The 17,998-nt window shown below is 42.1% G+C and overlaps 1 protein-coding gene across 6 annotated transcripts; it reads right to left on the bottom strand.

Moving 5' to 3' along the window:
* Positions 1-218: 218 nt before the first annotated feature.
* LOC111858252 (circularly permutated Ras protein 1-like) lies at positions 219-17,614 on the bottom strand. Of its 6 annotated transcripts, none has more exons than XM_023839854.2 (22): positions 17,468-17,513; positions 14,699-14,783; positions 13,806-13,909; positions 13,419-13,652; positions 13,083-13,331; positions 12,567-12,704; positions 12,228-12,308; positions 11,966-12,039; positions 11,549-11,716; positions 9,411-9,452; positions 9,030-9,119; positions 7,623-7,774; positions 6,944-7,064; positions 6,599-6,729; positions 6,179-6,263; positions 5,967-6,073; positions 3,932-4,044; positions 3,295-3,406; positions 2,814-2,954; positions 2,374-2,467; positions 2,099-2,128; positions 219-1,501 (listed from the first exon to the last, which is right to left on the bottom strand). In XM_023839854.2, exons 3-22 carry the CDS (start codon positions 13,894-13,896, stop codon positions 1,385-1,387), a joined length of 2,370 nt encoding a protein of 789 aa, XP_023695622.2. In that variant the 5' UTR covers positions 13,897-13,909; positions 14,699-14,783; positions 17,468-17,513; the 3' UTR covers positions 219-1,384. The 6 variants fall into 6 exon arrangements, with proteins under 6 accessions (XP_023695622.2, XP_023695621.2, XP_023695618.2 ...); XM_023839853.2 differs by lacking the exon at positions 17,468-17,513 and adding an exon at positions 15,447-15,590; XM_023839850.2 differs by lacking the exon at positions 14,699-14,783 and having other exon boundaries at positions 17,468-17,614.
* Positions 17,615-17,998: the final 384 nt, after the last annotated feature.

Below are 17,998 nucleotides of genomic sequence, written 5' to 3'. Positions count from 1 at the left end.
TTACCCTGATTGCCCTGCTTCCAACATGCTGTATAACAAAAATCTGTCTCCTTTAAACATAATAATGCAGCTTAATATTAGTCATTTCATATATATTATATATATTGTTTATAAGTTCTTTGAAGTCTACGATGGTTGAGCAAAACAGAATCAAATTAAAAAAATAAAACTAAAAATATATATATATATATACAGGAATATGAGGTTCTGTGTCACAGTTTTGCAGATTTATAAGGTTTTATTTGGCTTCTTAATAGCAATGAATAGCAATGAAAGTGTTCAGTTTTATAACGGGGGACAGGTTAGAAATATAGTGTTATTTAACACCACCTCTCCTTCTGCTGCCGACCCCCCCCCCCCCTTTTTTTTTTTACTTTTCACACGTTGCACATTTTATCTTGGTTATAAAAAAAGCCCACCTTTAAGGAGCAGCACTGGGAGTGAGCACATCCATTCAGTTTGGACAGGAAACACTGGGAGTTATTACACAGGACCTGAGAGCTCCAGCATTGTCATTCAGTATAGGAGCCCCAAGAACTGAATGCAATTAGCAATTAGCTGCTTGATCTATTGGGAGGTTGTCACATACTGAGGGTCATGCAGAGAGCACTCTGGACCACAGTGTCGGGAGTCTGTACAAACTACACAGGCTGCTTTACTCTTGTCCCTCCTGTAGAGACACAGCTTGGAGATGCTGTGAACATCGCGGCTCTTTTCCACAGATTAAACCGTTTTGGTGCCACATTATTGGAAACCATTTATGCTGTTTGTTCAGCATGGAGCATTCGGTCTGTTTTCCACAGTTACAGAATGGCTGCTCCTTTCGGCTGTGTATGTATGTTTCTCACATTCTATCATGTCAATCCTCCCTCACTTGTGAAATTGCCTTTCTGCTCATTTTAATGTATGACCCCCCTTGTTGGCACCTTTGGCAGCACAGTCCAGCTACTGTGCCAATAAAGCACTCTGGATTGAAAATGAATTGGTACTGAGCAGACTATATGGGTAAAACTATAAAAATAATTGGAAGATGTTCAAAAGAAAACTGTATAAATTGTACAGATAGAAAGGTGGGGGGTGGGAAATGTCTAAAACTCTACAAGCATCACGCCGCTGAGGACGGGGGGAGGGTGTTTTGCTTGCTGTGACGGTTTATTTGGTTAGAAGGCAACAATTAGCCCGCAGTTAATTAACCATAATTTTCTCATGGAGAGCAAGGAGTGTAAAGATGCAGGCGGAGGATTTGGGAGAGGGACGGGGGCAGCTGGGAAGGCCAGGGACAGGGAGCCCCAAGAGCCCTGGTGAGATGGAGGATGCCGGCTGTCCCAGGCAGGAGGAGGTGTTGAGCGTGGGTCTGTGACTGTCAGCTATTGCTGCCCGCTAGTTAGCAGGCCTGGGCCATTTCAGCTGGACCCACAAGCACCATGCTTCTGGGCAGCGCCGACGTCCGGGAGCCGTTCTTCATGGTGAAGAGCAGCGCCGCGCCCGCGTCTGTGAGAGCCTGATGGAGAGCTGAGGTTAATGCATGATGGACGTAGCCAATGGAGGCTGCGGTGAGCTGCAGCAGCACTGACAGGGAGGCAGCCCAGCACTGCACGCCCCCTCCCTCGCAGTATAGATACCTGCTGGCTGCCACCCCAGACCGGCTCCATGACAATTAGCCTAATTGAAAACTTGAGGGGAGCCATTTTCTAGATTGAGTCTCTCTTTAAAAGTTTTTTTTTTTTTTTTTTTTTTTAATGAACATTAATTCTGTGCCAGGACTTGGTTTCAAAGTCACTCTTGTGCCTGCGGTATTGTGTAACGCAGCCATCTGATGCCTGCCTCAGCATCACTTAGATTTGAAAGGGGCTGGACGTGAGGTTAAGTACATAATCTGCAGCCTCCTTTAACAATATGCGGGTTGTTACACATGCGGAATACAGATAGATACACATTATCAGAACTGTGTGTGTGCAGACAGATACCTTCACAAATAGCAACACAGTACAGCAACTGGCCATTCAGACACTCACCAGTATAGCTGTTATGCAAATACACAACACACATGCACGAATACATACGCACATATATACATGTATTCATGATTGTATATTACCTGTATATCTGACATAGAGAAAGGCTTAGCCTAGAACAAAAGAAAGATAAATTATTGATCCTGATAAGCAATGAACCAAAAACAATAAATCATATTAAATAACTAAATATACATTTGTTTTATTGTTACATTAAACTTTTCAAAAACATGGACAGTATAAACCTAGATTTGCAAAATGCAATATTCTAGTATATTAGACACACACAATGACTGTTTTTACAAACAGCATGGTATATCATGGTATATCATGGTATATCATGTCACTGTTATCTCACCCTTGTGTAGATATCAATGCTGTTAAAGATGGGATCCATGATTTCCACCCATTGTCTGTGCTTCTGTTCTTCCTCAACACTTCTCACATAATCTCTGTTATACCAATAAGAAACAAATGGCAAAGTCACCATGACACTCTGCTAGATCATTATTTGGAATATAGATGGATGGACGAATGACAAGCTTTTCTATCCTAGTCAGGGAGATGGAGGAGAGGGCGGCTGTAGGGCACAAGGCTGCAGTGCACCATGAATGGCCTGCCAGTTGCACATAACCATTCAACTATTTTCTGATAATTTTTATGCTAATTTTGTTACTCAGTACCACAGGTAATAAAAAAAACTGAGCAACATTGCCCTCTGCTGGTCACGTAGCATATTTGCAATGTATAACTCAAAATGCCTATGCAGATAGATAGATATATAGATGGCATGCTCACAGAAACATTTCCATAAGCTTTGCTTGTGTCTCTCCTTCTCTCCATGCCTCTTTATAGCGCCCTCTCACCGCCAGGGCAGCGCTGGACTGAGATAAGTTGAGCTGAAGAATAGGGAGAGAGAGGGAGGACAGGACCTGCGAGCTAAAAGAAAGGGGAAATAGGGAGAGATTAACAGGAACCTAGCAATCAGTAGATAAGATACTGCTGATGTCCAATGAAGAGCTGTGTCTCATGCACACTAACAGACTGAGCAGCAACAGGTACACTGATTGGATAGGAGGCAAGAAACGGAGACATCGGTCTGGTCTGTATAAATAGAGCTAATTCCCTTCAACAGTACTGGCTTGCCTTTCAGTTGCTTGGCTGAAAGCACTGTGTGGTGAAATTTTATACAGTAAAAGTGTGCTGAGTAACAGAAGACGCAAACAGCACCGAGCAAAAGAACCCGCAGCAGAGCCTTTTAATGCACTCATTTGTTTACCTGTCTGCCGTCACCCTCCTGTGGACTGTCAGCACTCTGAGCACCGTTCTGCCATCCGTACTCCGATATCGTATCTGCAGCTGCGCCCACAATTTGCTGGCAGAGAGCAAAGCTGAAAGTATGGAAGACCGTCCAGGAATAAGTCACAGAAACATCGCAGTGATGCCCCATGAAAAGCACTAACGCTGAAGCAGGCTTAATGGACTTGTGGTGCTTTATTCACCCCTGTGGGTAAATTGACTTTTTGCCATCTTGCTCTGCATGAGATGCACACAGATAAGACCAAGTTTGGGGGTCACTCCAGAGTCTAAAGGCATTGTTCAAGCACCAGATGATGACATCAGTCTACCAGCCAGGGGTTTCAAACTCGCAACTGTTTGATCACAGGTATACAGTCCAAACCTGTTGAGCTACACACCAACCAAATTACAAGAGCACCTAAGACACCAGGGGCCTGTACTACGAAGCGGGGTTACTGGCTTATCGGGTTAACTTGTCGGATTTAAGGTAGTCTGAGCAAAATGTAAGTTAACGAATATGAAGTCCATTTAAAATGTGGTACCTTAAATCTATGTAAAAAATGTATATATCCAGCTATTAGAGGCTTCATGAAGGCATCTCCTCTGCATTTCCTTACTTGCCGTGTCTTGCTCCTTTGCTCCAAACTGGAAGGTGATCTCTGTGTCTGAAAACACATTCCCCACCTGCCTAATGACCTTATGACCAGCCTCCCTCTCTCCTCTCACAGACCTTACAATAGAAGAACAGAGTGAGACAGAGAGAGGATGACATTGCAGATCATAAAGCTCATGGAAATTTTACTTACACAAAAATGTCCTGAGGGTAGAATGAAAAATGATTGGTTCCGAGACAGAACCAGAGGAGGTGATTGTAGAGGAGGTGGGTCAAAGCAGCTAGAGGAGGTGGGACCAACCAGTCAGATGTCTTGGTCTCGCCTCCTCTAGTTGCTTGGACCCATTTCCTCTATAATTTGATTGGTGATCTCACTGAACCAATCATCTTTCATTTTGCCGTCAGAACATGAATATAAACCATGGTGCCCATTTACCCTGTAGGCCAGTGGTTCCCAAACTGGGGGGGCAGAGGCATTGCGGGGGGGGGCACACCAATGGAATACCCTCAGGGGCAAAATGATCTCTTCGCAGACTGGACGATTAAACAAATAAAGCAGCGCAACATTACAGTAACTAACAATATATAAACCACTACCTTACGTGTACTATTAGAGCATTTATGTAATTTATTTAAACTTTATTTTACCAGGTAAATTAACTCAAAACCAGTTCTCACTGCTTTACGTGATATTCGGGAGAAATAGCAGCCATTTGTATTTTGTAATTGCATTTGTTTCGCTCAATTAGAAAAGGGAGTTGTATTTCAGATAAAGTTTGAATCTGAACCTATGTTTTCTATCTAGAAAAGGGGGGCCCTGCAGAGAAAGTTTGGGAACCACTGGTGTAGGCCATTCTACACCTCTCTCCTAATCCTACCCCCTCCATGGACTTACTCATGTCAACTAAAAAAAAAAAAAAGTTTCACCCTGGTATCAATAATGTTTGATTTATCTTATTTACACTCATGCACATGTAAATCAGACAGTAGAAGGTATGTCTCAAATTTATATCATATTGTAGCTGTCTGATGAAAAGATGTAAAACAGTCATGCGTCACTTAATGTCGGGGATACATTCTGAGAAATGCATTGTTATCATCGTTGTGCGAACATCATAGAGTGTATTTACACAACCCAAGATGGGATAGCCTACTATTCAACTAGGCTGCAGTAAACTTTTTTGTATAAGCAGAAAGAGTACTCTCTAAAATAATGATAAAAAGTATAGTTAATATATAAACCAGTGATATAGTTGTGTATTACCATTATCAAGTATTATGCACTTATTGTAATACTTATTTAATATCTGCTATACTTTTACATGACTGACAGCAGTGGGTTTGTTTACACCAGCATCACCACAAACACGTAAGGCGCTATGCTACAATGTTACTAGGCGATAGGAATTTTTCAGCTCCATTATAATCTTGTGGGACCGCTGTCATGTATGAGGTCCATCACTGACCGAAACATCGTTATGCAGTGCATGACTGTACACCCATTCTCCTCTCTCTACTGATAGTTTGACATCTAATTGACCAAGGAAAATATATTTTATGCACTTATTGTAATACTTCTGGAGGCCATCTATTTCACTAATATTTATGATTCTACTAGTTAACATTTGTATTCATGATGGTCATTTGTATAGATTACTTTATATCGGTACTGTAATTTTAATTTAGCATTGATAGCTAGATAGCTAGCTAACTAAAATTATTAATTGTGAATATAAACAGATTAGTTTGTATCTTGTTGACACTGACATATTCGCCTCACTGACAACAATCCATGTAAGTCCATTTATAAACATGAACAGCTGTGTAAAGACAGCTTTCTATTTCTGGCTCTAAGGATGCCTCACTATGCCATTTTTGGTTCATTTTGTAAAGCAGCTCAGAGAAAATGCATTTTTTTTCGCACTCCTGAAATAACGAATATGCATTTTTCATCACACAGATGATATGTACAAGGCCTTGCTTTGAGAACTAGTGAATGTGTGTTGTGCTGTTTCATGACTAAGTTTTTGGTTTCTTACAGAGCAGTTGGGAGCAGCAAGGTCACAGTGCAGTGTGTGGCCACTGCTTTCCTCTCCATCACTGACTCGAATGCAGTGCAAAGGCCACTCAGACTAGCAATCGCGACCTGAGGATGCAGATATAGGTCGAGTCAAGTTAGTTTTGACCAATCTTGACATGAGAAGTTACAAACGTGTATGATTGACTTGGGGACAGAGGCTGGCGGACTTACATTTCCACCAGTCAAGTCAAAAAGTCTTCCCAGTTCATCTAACCGACAGTCTGTCCCCTCTATGGTCAGCACTGACACTGTAATCCTGACAGACATTATAATGTTGACAATTTGAACAAGCTCCATCAACTGCAATTAAATAAATATCTGGTAACACTTTACTTGAGGGGGCAGAAATAACATAACTACTCAGTTACTACTCAACTACAAATCATGAACAAATATAGTAACTGTATGAAATACATGGTCAAGACTGATTAATGATGAACAAATATGGGTACAGTATGTAACTAAGGCTAATTTACTGGTTAATTAATGCATTTAGTAAGAGTGTACTACTACATTATTTGTGTCCCCTCAAGAAAAGTGTTATCAAATATGTTATGATAATTGCACCAATAATCTGTGAGTGGTAGCTACCCCTGATTAGCGGCAAACTCTCCTAAGTCCTGGTAGAAGATGGAGGAGGGCACAAGTGAGCGACAGTCTGTCTCAGGAACGTCGAGGTTCCCCAGCCGGGTGTTAGCCTTGCCATCTGTACAAATCACCACCTAGCCGAGAGTTACAGCCAGAAGACCTTGTCCTCTTCAGCTACGTAGTTCATCATATTTACATCCTCTGAACATTATGACATTGATAAAACATTTGGAAGGTAACAGATAGAGACTAATAAATCTAGTTCTGTATTCTTACTGAAACACAGATAAAGTTACTGGGGTAGCAGGATAATACATGATTGATTAATACAATGGGATATGAACTGACCCTTGACCCTGGATGCCGGGACGCCATCGTAATGGCAGCAAGGGCTGCAGGACCAAGAGCCTTGTCTCCAGTATTCTCCAGGCTCAACGGCAACGAGGACAGCTGCAAAAGTGAATACAGACTGCAGACAAACAGAAATGAGAAGCTGTATTAGTCTCATATTCTCTTAAGATTTATGGGGTCACCCAATGTCCTACCAGTAATTTTACTGAAAAGTAATTAAGATGCTTTGACTAAAACAACCGTAGAGAGCCAAATAATTTTCTGGTGCATTTTAAAATAAACACTTTACTTAAGGGTACATCACAGGCCACACCTTGAACTTCAGGCTGAAACTTTATTGTATATGTGCTGTTTAGACCATTCATTTATGGAGTAGTGCTGGTAAATTATGGTCAGACTTTGCATTGAACCCAACTACCTCCCCATCTTCCAAACACTTATCCAGTACAGCAATGCCAGAAACAACCCATGTGTCTTAGGTAAGTTTCAGCACTGGCTCCCCTTCAGAAGGTGGTTCCCTAGGTGGCTGCTTATGTCTCCTAGTGGGTTAAACCAAAACTGCAGTACAGTGTCATTATTTCCTAGGCCTTCCGACCAGGCTCCCATTGGCCAATGGTCCTTACAGGATGAATGACAGCTGAGTTGCCCATCATCTCATCTCCCTTTCCCCCCATACCTGTGCACCTCCCTCTCTAGCCACGCCCTGCTCTCTGCCAGGGGGGGTGGGTCTGGGAAGCTGGAGACCGCCTCCTGCAGGAGAGCGCAATCCATCAGCTGGGCGCCACAGAGGAACTGGGAGGCGGCCTTGCCATTTCCATGCAGGCATAGCTGGGCAGACATGGGGACATCCACATAGAATCACACGCGGGCACACACAGGGGCATCCACATAGAATCACACGCGGGCACACACAGGGACATCCACATAGAATCACACGCGGGCACACACAGGGACATCCACATAGAATCACACGCGGGCACACACAGAGACATCCACATAGAATCACACGCGGGCACACACAGGGACATCCACATAGAATCACACGCAGGCACACACAGGGACATCCACTTAGAATCACACGCGGGCACACAGAGGGACATCCACATAGAATCACACGCGGGCACACACAGGGACATCCACATAGAATCACACGCGGGCACACACAGGGACATCCACATAGAATCACACGCGGGCACACAGAGGGACATCCACATAGAATCACACGTGGGCACACACAGGGACATCCACATAGAATCACACGTGGGCACACACAGGGACATCCACATACAATCACACGCGGGCACACACAGGGACATCCACATACAATCACACGCGGGCACACAGAGGGACATCCACATAGAATCACACGCGGGCACACACAGGGACATCCACATACAATCACACGTGGGCACACACAGGGACATCCACATAGAATCACACGTGGGCACACACAGGGACATCCACATACAATCACACGTGGGCACACACAGGGACATCCACATACAATCACACGTGGGCACACACAGGGACATCCACATACAATCACACGTGGGCACACAGAGGGACATCCACATAGAATCACACGCGGGCACACAGAGGGACATCCACATAGAATCACACGCGGGCACACACAGGGACATCCACATAGAATCACACGCGGGCACACACAGGGACATCCACATACAATCACACGTGGGCACACACAGGGACATCCACATACAATCACACGTGGGCACACACAGGGACATCCACATACAATCACACGTGGGCACACACAGGGACATCCACACGCAAACACATATGAGTGCTACTGTTAAACAAGCACGGGATGAGCTGTTAAGACCAAAGGGCTTGGTAGCATTTTGAGTGCAACTGACACTTCTGTGCCTAGAGACACAGATTGTGGTTCAATCTAACATTAAAAATGAGGTAAGACTGACACAATCTACCATATCAACAAACCATTTAAGGGACAGTGAATTCTGTAAAAGGAACCCATTACAGATCTTGTACATATTCTACTGGAGCAGAGATCTCTACTAGATATATGGAGGACATAGATATATTGGAGGACATTAGATACCTGTTTGTTGAATGTGATGAGTCCTACTCTGGTGTTTGGCTCTCTCTCACTTAGGGACTGTACACATTGCAGGACCGCCTGCTGCACACACTAGGAACACCCATACAAACATCCCATCAGCAATATAACGCTGAGCATTAGGACCCTGAATGGGAACCCCTCTTTGCAGTGTGGAAGTTTGGCTGTGTCAGAGACCCAATGTTTACCATGTTAGCACACTCAGTCCCATAAAATTAAAGGCACAGATCAGCCTGCAGCCTGAAAGTCCAGCGATTTAACATGCTCTGTACTTTGATTGTAAATTAATATATTGATATTTAAATCCCGTTACAATGAACTAGAAAAATAAGAACAATACGCCCAAAATGAGTAAAAACTCACCTGCAGCCGTGATTTGTATGTTACCCGTCCATCTTCAGTAATCTGAAATAGAATGTAAAAATTGTTAATAGAATATAAATATAGTCGTTACAAACAACACACAGGCCTCAGATAGAGCTAAATAAAGAAATATGTTTGGGAGTAGTAAATAGCCTTTCTGTGACTTAAGCAAAGCATTTCTCCATTAGGTTGTGCCCAAAAGCCTGGCTGTTGTTACCTGTGTCCAGTCAAAACAAAAGTGTACAGGTTTGGTTTTGGTTGCTCCATTCCTGCATTGTTATTGCAGAACCTATTTTTATTGCAGGCACAAATCTCTGAAAAGTTATAGAACAAAGGGCTAAGCTTGCCAACATTAAGCAATCTGCTTAATTAGCTATAACACTGAAAACATTTGTAATTATTCTGTATTTTCTTGCATCCACCTTTGTGTTACGTGTTACAAAATCCAATACAGTACAATCTTAGTGTTTTATAAGTACAGCCAGCACCTTTGTACTATGGTATTCTTCTATTCTATTTTATTCTATTATTCTTCTATTTTATCACCTGGTAGTTAACCTGCATTTCAATGTATTTCTTCTGAAAGAATCCTTCCAGGCATTTCATGTTCATCAATCATTTGCTAATCAGCGCTGGCACAAGTAATTTTATAATGGAGCTAATTAGAAGCTTTCATACCTTCTGAGCATATTGAGTGTAAGACAAACAAAAATATCTGTTCCATGATAATCAGTTTCTAGTAATATGCAATGAGCACGCCGCCACCTGTAGAATTAACTTATTTATCTAATTCATCTTGACAGGCAATTTGCCCTAAGGGATTTCAGTTGGTTGAATAGCTTAAGGAGAAAGAAAGGACGGAACATCAGCATAAATTAATTAATAATTAAATAGAGCAATGTTTCCCAGCCCGGTCCTCGGGGGCCCCTAGACAGTCCACGGTTTTGCTCCCTTCCAGCCCCCCAGGAGGAAGGGTTAGGTTGAGAAACACTAGAACAGAGTACTTCTCTTAGAAAATGTACATACCAAAAAATTTTAAAGCACTTCATAAATGAAAAGGCATTTCCTTTTCAACGTTATTTTCCCAAAGATGCTGGCAGACATAAAACTGTAAGTCTTGAGCAAAATCAAAGATGCAAAATATTAATTTCAAAATCCTTTTTACATTTTGTCATCAAAGACCTTCGTTTATAGGTTTCAATAATACATTCTTTTTAAATAACTCCACAATGACAGGGCATTGTGAATTGTTTAGGTGCAACTGAAATTTGTTTGAAAAGAAAGTTAGCATTTGACGTGGAAAAAGACATTATTGAAGGAGACAGTCAAATAAATAAAAACTATTTAGCTACTAAATTCCATCAATCCAACCATCTTCCAACCATTCATGCTGGTAACGAACTAATAAATTACCCTTGCTTCTAAAAGTCACCATTACTTCACTGTCAGAAAAAAAGAGTACCAATTTGTACCTTTACTTGTCACTGAGGCTGTACCCTCAAGGCTCTGCCAATTGTACCCTTAGCTGTAGGTAAATGTACCTTTTAGTCTAATTTAAGGTACAGAAATGGACTCTGATGAACTTCCCTAAGGTATAAACAGCATTGACGTTCCTCAAATGGTACAAAAACGTTCCTGATAGTCCATTTCTGTATCTTAAAAGTGACATTTACCTACAGCTAAGGGTACAAATGGCAGACCCTTAGGGTACAGCCTCAGTGACAAGCAAAGGTACAAATTGGTACTCTTTTTTCCGACAATGTATAGCTGGTACTTACATACTTCTTCAAATAATAAAAGGATTTTTAAATCCTTTATACTAAGCCTCACATATAAAAAAAAATATTATGTGCCCTCACTTTCATATATTGGACATTTAAAATGTTCCTGCACTGTGTAACATCAGGATTAGAAGCCTTATAATTATAATTTATAATAATAAATAGAAACACATTTCTCTCATTATTTCAGAAGGAGTTCAGCATCTGTATTTTTGAAAGGTTAAACTGAAATGACATGCAGTGTATACATATCAGTGTGCTTGTATATCAATTAGCCTGCAGTGCATTGTGGGATACAACATTCACAGCCCATAAATACAAAGTAGAGAGATATATGCAACATATGCTGCAACATACCTGCGACATAACAGTCATTGACCCTGAGATATCGATACAGAAAATAAGTAGTGGGTCAGTTGGAGGCTTAGGCTCTGGGGTCAGGGGAAATAGAAAATCTTGACATTCCGTTGTAGCACAATAACCTTGAGAAGATTTCCATGGCTGGCAGAAATAGCAGTTTTCCACCTAGATAAACATAAAGACAAAAGGCTTAAAAATGTAACTATTTCTTGCAGTTTCATTTATATTTTAATTTGCATTCCTGTAGCATTGGCAAAATGCTTATCTTGTCAGTGGCAGCAAGCAAAAAGCGTTCAAATAATGACTTAAGTAAATGATTTATTATCCATTGTGATTACTGTGACAGTTGCTTTGTGTTATTCTGCACTCATTCTCATTGTATCGGCGTGATACAATATAATGTATGCAAATTACCAGATTGTCATAAAGGGACTCCCTTGCTGACCCACACTGTGAGCAGGCTGTAGGCTCGCACTCTATTGTGTTCACTGTGATTGGACACACAAAGACAGTCACCTTCCTATTGGACACAGGCCATGCTGTTATAACAGTGATACATTACTGCTAACAAAAACCAGCAGAAAACATCAAAGGGGTTTAATGCAGGAACAAATGAGGATGCCAGAAGCCTGTTTCTGGAACAAGAACACGATGATCAGGACGATGCACTTCTCACCATTTTCTTCAGTCACTAATTTCCCCACTGCGACTAGAATCACATTTGGGTTCCCTGGCAAAAGTTGCTTGTCCAACAGAACTGCACAATTGATTATTAAAAAGATGGCTATTAGAATCACAGCCGGATGCATTGATAAGACATGAGTATGAGACAAAGAAATGACTGGCTGCCTCATTAACATAATGGGCGGTCCAAAGACCAGCAAACAGCAAACAGTGATAAAGAAAGTATCCTCTGCTTTTGCTCATTGCTAATTCTGCATATCTGACTGATAAAACAATGCTCTGTTTGGTATCTGAAATACCATGTGTGTAACAATGAATGGGGCAGACTCACCTTCAGATAGACTGTTTGGGGAATGTGTTGACGGCATAGGGCCAGATGGAGGAATGGAAGAGTGTTTATTACTGAGTGCCTCATATTCCGGAAGCCTATTCAAGAGGAACGAGCTCGAAGATTGTAGGGGCACAAGAGCTGCAATTATAGAGGAAAAAAATATGAACTTTCATTGAGACTGGTGAAAAAAATGATTAACATCATTGGAGAGAGTTAAATTACTTTGGGTGGGGATATAAAGGCAAGCAGATCGTACTCATAACTGTTTTGTTCGGGCGAATGGCTATCAGGACAGCATCAGATGTGAATGTCTTATAATAATCTACTTCATTATCAGTAGTTCAGTCTTTGTGATTATATCATTTTTTCCAACTCTAGCTTTGTTAAAAAGACTTCCCTGCCTATTATGGCAATCTGAGTTTGTTGCTTTTCAAACATTCTGCTCACCCACTAACAATGGCAGTGATGCATTAAGTCAGGAACAATAAACTTCCGGCTTCACCAAAAAGCAGTTACCTGGCTTGTCTGATTGTTTGATCTTGGGAATATCCTGGGGATGTCTCGGTTCAGCCCTGGTGCCCCCTGGTGTCTGGTGAAAGGAGCCGCAGTCAGAGTCAACAGACTCTGACTCACTCTTATCTCCCTGCTTGCAGAGGCTATCCCCCTGTCTTTGCTCGTGAGGTAAAACGAATCTGGATTGTCCAAATAAAAAGTTGGGCGGAGAGAGGCGCCCTAGCTGCAATTTCATTGGTGGGCGGAGGAGCGCTGTAAGGAATGATATAGAAAGCATGAATATGTAGTTTGGTACTGTGGGATGAAGTCTCAGGAGCCCTGCAACAGTTATACGCTCACCTTTCTTTCGCTCTCCATGCAAAGGTTTTAATGGCAGGACTTGTGAAGTGGGCGTGTCTGTTTTCTCCCTCATTTGGCAGGTCGTGTCCCTGTGCACGTGCACACTGGTCCAGCACTCTGGACTGCCACTGGCATTTCTTGCTGAGCCCTCCAGATTTTTTTGAGGGGGAGGCAGGGGATGAGCGGGGGGAGTGGGCGAATGGGCCCGGGGTTTATATGGGGGTGGGAGAAGGGCTGCATGTGTCAGCAAGAGATATGGGGGGGCAGACCATGTACAAACAACATTAATTACACAACAGGCGCAGAATATCAAAGCTCAAATAATATGTAAAAGCAATGATACAGAGATTCATATGGAAATTGGATATTTATACAATCAAATCTCACGTGATCGTTTCAGAGGAGCTGGAGTTTGTTTCTGTGCTGATTTTAAATTGGCCGGTTGGGGAACGTAGACAAAACCACAGGCAAACTCCATTTCTTCAGGGACACTGTATTGATTGAAATAGTAAGAAAAGCCTGTTCAAATAAAGCTTTGTCCGTGATCTCCTGTGTAACCATCTTGTCTCTTGGCTGTCTGAATGTTATGTTTGTGGGCTGTTTTAAGGACCATAAATTTATTACCATCATCCTTGCTTAGCATACAAGATAACTCGCTGGAATCCTTTGGAAGGTCTGCTAATCCCATGGCTTTGTCATGTGCAATTTGGATACCGATGATATTTCCCTACGGACAATTTATAGACTTGGTAACTCTATTGGCACTTTTCCACTGCCACCAGGAACCAAGCTGTACCTGACCTACAGTATACCACAAACTGACAGTTTTCTACTACAAAATAGTACCTGACCTGTACCCGTGCTGACATGGCTCAGCCAGTAGCAGGGCCACACCTGTGACCAAACCAAACTGGTTGTGTCTCCACCATCCAATGCGGGGAGACACCAGTCTTCTGTGTCGATAAAAACTGATTATCAGAAGGAAAAAATGGCATATTCTATATATTATTAATTATTAGTAGCTTCACACATCGTGATGTATTATTTAATTCCCGATAACTCAGAAATTGAAAAGGTCCAGCCTCCTACATTAAAAAGTACTATGGAACAGCTGAAAGGAATGGACTTATAATGCAAATTTACACAAGCGTATCATAATTCCTCTAGCATTTGATGCTTACATAAAACGGCGATTCTCACAGACATGCTAGCGAAATTAGCACACAGCAAAATAATTATAATAATAACAATTACAGCATCTAGGAAATAATGTTGTATACCATGTGATGAGTAAACAATTGTCTCTTTGGTTTTACATCACTGTCACTCTCCAAACTCAGCAACGCTTTTACCGGGCTGACCTTTCTGCAATGGAAAACGAAAACGGGTTGGAACCGCGCTGTAACTGGTCACTTGTCACAGTATGGCTCGGGTTCGGCTCAGTTCCTGTATGCCAGTGGAAAAGCATCATATTACATCAGAATAAGGACCATTGTGTGTGTGTGTATGTGTGTGTGTACGTTTGCACCACATTTCACGAATAGCAAGCCACTGCCGAATCAAAGGAAAGCCTAAATAGGGCACTGGGTGACAGTCACAATCAGGGGTCATCACCATAGTGGATTGGGACATGTATTTTGATCAAGATGCATTTTTTAGCATGAACATAGGTGTTTCTAATAGTTTGGATGCAAAAATGCTGGGAGGTAGCAAAAATGCGGACTATCTGTGGGTCTCCGAGGACTGGCTTGGGAAACACTGGTCTACATAGTTTTTCTCAGACAAAACATTTTGCCACTTACACATTTATCCATATACAGACATGTTGATGATCCCTGATTACAACTGTTGTTTGTCTATGGGTACTAGGCTATAAATGTAAAAGTGATGTACAAGTATAGTTAAAAAATAATATTATTACAACCCTGAGTGATTTTAGGTTGAGCTAGCACCAAACCGGCAAATAATGTCAACTTCCTTTCCAAACAAACACAGGAGAAAATGATTCGAAACAAAAATGGCACTCACCCCTACCATATGGTACTAAAGGAGACACAAAGGTAAGAAGGCAGAACTGCTTCTGTGATCCTTGGCATTGGAGGGGTGCAACACGATTCCTTCACCAGAAGCTCACCAGTAAAAATTGGTGTTCATAGAAAATGTTAGCTCAAGTGTATCTTGCTCAACTAGTTTGACAACCGATGACTGGAACAGTCATTTATATTCTCATCAGGCCATTGGTGACTAAGTCTGGCCAGCAGATGCGGATGTTGACATTCTGGAAGATTCCACAACCATCAAGAGAGAAATGCTTTGCCACGGAATGAATGTGGTCACACAGAATGTCTTTGTATGTATTAGCATTTAACCTGCCCTCTGCGTTGAGGTTGAGTGGGTTTAAATCATGTTCAGGAAATACAACCTTGCAGTCAGATGATGTAGACTTGTTTGTCTGTTTTGCTTTGGATCTCAGCTTCAGATAAGGGTGTCACAGTTGGAGTGTGTTTGCGTCTTTCCACAGTTGTTTGCAGCTGATAATGTCTGTTCCTCATATCTCTGTGTTAAACTCACCTTACCCACTGTTCCTAAAAAAAATGCCAGCAGGTTCGGCAATATTCTCAATGCAGATGTGCACTAACAATCACCCCTCTCTCAAAGTCACAGAGGTCACTTCCTCCAGCAGTAACAACCAAAAAAATGGGGTGTACATGACCCTAAGCTAAGGGGTGCATGGAAGCGTCTGTTCCACTTTACATTTCTCATTTGCTAAAGCACATGCAGTTTGGAGCTGCAGAGGGCTTGGAACCTAATTCATTGAGCACAGAGGACATGGGATACCAATCCACCCTAGAACATTTATATTCAGCACGTTCCACATGCCACGGTATCAATATTTGCATTTTATTTATCTATCAGACACTGTAATCTGAAGCAACATACAATTGAGAAAGCAGTAGCAGCCTGTCCATGAACCGATTGGGGTCTTGCTCAATGGATTTGAACCAGCAACCTTCCAATCACAGACACAGAATCCTAACCGACAGAGCCACACACCACCCCTGAAAAATGCATCTGTAAAGATAGCTGATTCTCTTTATATATATGCAGCACAGGAAATAAAAAAATAACAGAAGACAACATATATCTGAATTATACATATTGAATGAATCGGTTTATTAGACTGCTAAACCATTTGCATGATCAATGAGATGCATGATAGTGTCTTTTGTTTGATTGTTTGACATACAGTAAAAGTAACATTACTATCAGTTTTTGTATTTTTGAGTTCAAAACAGCCTGCTGCTGCTACTTATGCAGCTCCTGATCTTCAGGACCGGCTGGTTTTGCTGGTTTTTCCTCATAGATGCTTTCCATTAGCACAGCAGTCGTCATACTTCAGCACTTATGAATGGACATAGCGAGAGCAGGATCTGCTGTGACAGACAGCGATCTCAAAAACAGCCCATCAAGGGATATAAAAGGTGTCTCCAGGCCCTCTTAAGCGTGGCACAGGTAGGAGACCACAGCCCCATTAGTCAAGAAACTTACATTTCTAAATTCTAAACATCAACTACTTTTTGCTTGATTAATCCCTCCATCAAAACATCCCAGCTGCACCAATCTTCTCATGTTACAAGCACCACACACAACACACGAGTGTCCATGTTACGCTACCCACCGGGTCGGCGCACCGTTGCTTGTTAATGGACACGGATTCATGAAAGCACTCACCATAAAAGCATGATTATTAATCAACAGCTGATGTGTGTACGGGGGATGGTGTGGTAGAACAATGGCATACTACATCACACATTACATATACAAGCACACGATGCATATGTATACAAAAAAAGACTGATAGACTCTCCACAGAGCACCAGACAGACACATCGCAGCTATTAAATGAAGCACAGTGTCAACAATTGTTGACAAGCTCTAAACATAACTGCCAAAGAATTGTTCATCTTGGAAATGTTTTTTCGCAAGAGTACGGAACACAATGTATTACACTGACACACAATCTAGCGGGGGTCCACTAAGGAACTTACCAGCACCTGTTTTCAGCTTGAGGATGTACCATGCGTATGAGACCAGCAAGAGAAAGGAATCATGTGGAGAAGGAGGGGAGAGAGAGCAGCATGACAAGGGCCAGGAGAGCAGGGGGATTGGTGAGTGTGTCTGACTCACTCCTTCATTTAGTGTTTTTTTGTGTGTGATGCAATTACAGCCACACATCATACACAGGTTACTCCACCAATCACAGGTTACTCCGTCACACACAGCTTACTGTTACTCCGTCACCCACAGGTTACTCCACCAACACAGCTTAATCTGTCACATACGGGTTACTGTTACTCTGTCACTCACAGGTTACTCCACCAATTACAGGTTAATCTGTCACACACGGGTCACTGTTACTCCATCACCCACAGGTTACTCTACCAATCACAGGTTAATCTGTCACACATGGGTCACTGTTACTGCATCACCCACAGGTTACTCCACTAATCACAGGTTACTCCGTCACACACAGCTTACTGTTACACCGTCACCCACAGGTTACTCCACCAATCACAAGT

This window comes from Paramormyrops kingsleyae, chromosome 5 (genome assembly GCF_048594095.1).
Source record: "Paramormyrops kingsleyae isolate MSU_618 chromosome 5, PKINGS_0.4, whole genome shotgun sequence".
NCBI lineage: Eukaryota > Metazoa > Chordata > Actinopteri > Osteoglossiformes > Mormyridae > Paramormyrops > Paramormyrops kingsleyae.
The sequence above is the reverse complement of the archived record's forward strand: the minus strand, read 5'-3'. Positions and strand labels throughout refer to the sequence as shown.

Coding starts and splice junctions, on each gene's coding strand:
- LOC111858252 (XM_023839850.2), bottom strand. CDS start 17,499: ATGGTACATCCTCAAGCTGAAAACAGGTGCTG. Junction 12,705..13,082: donor CAAACAATCAGACAAGCCAG/GTAACTGCTTTT, acceptor CTATAATTGCAG/CTCTTGTGCCCCTACAATCT. Junction 2,129..2,373: donor GCATTGATATCTACACAAGG/GTGAGATAACAG, acceptor CTTTTGTTCTAG/GCTAAGCCTTTCTCTATGTC.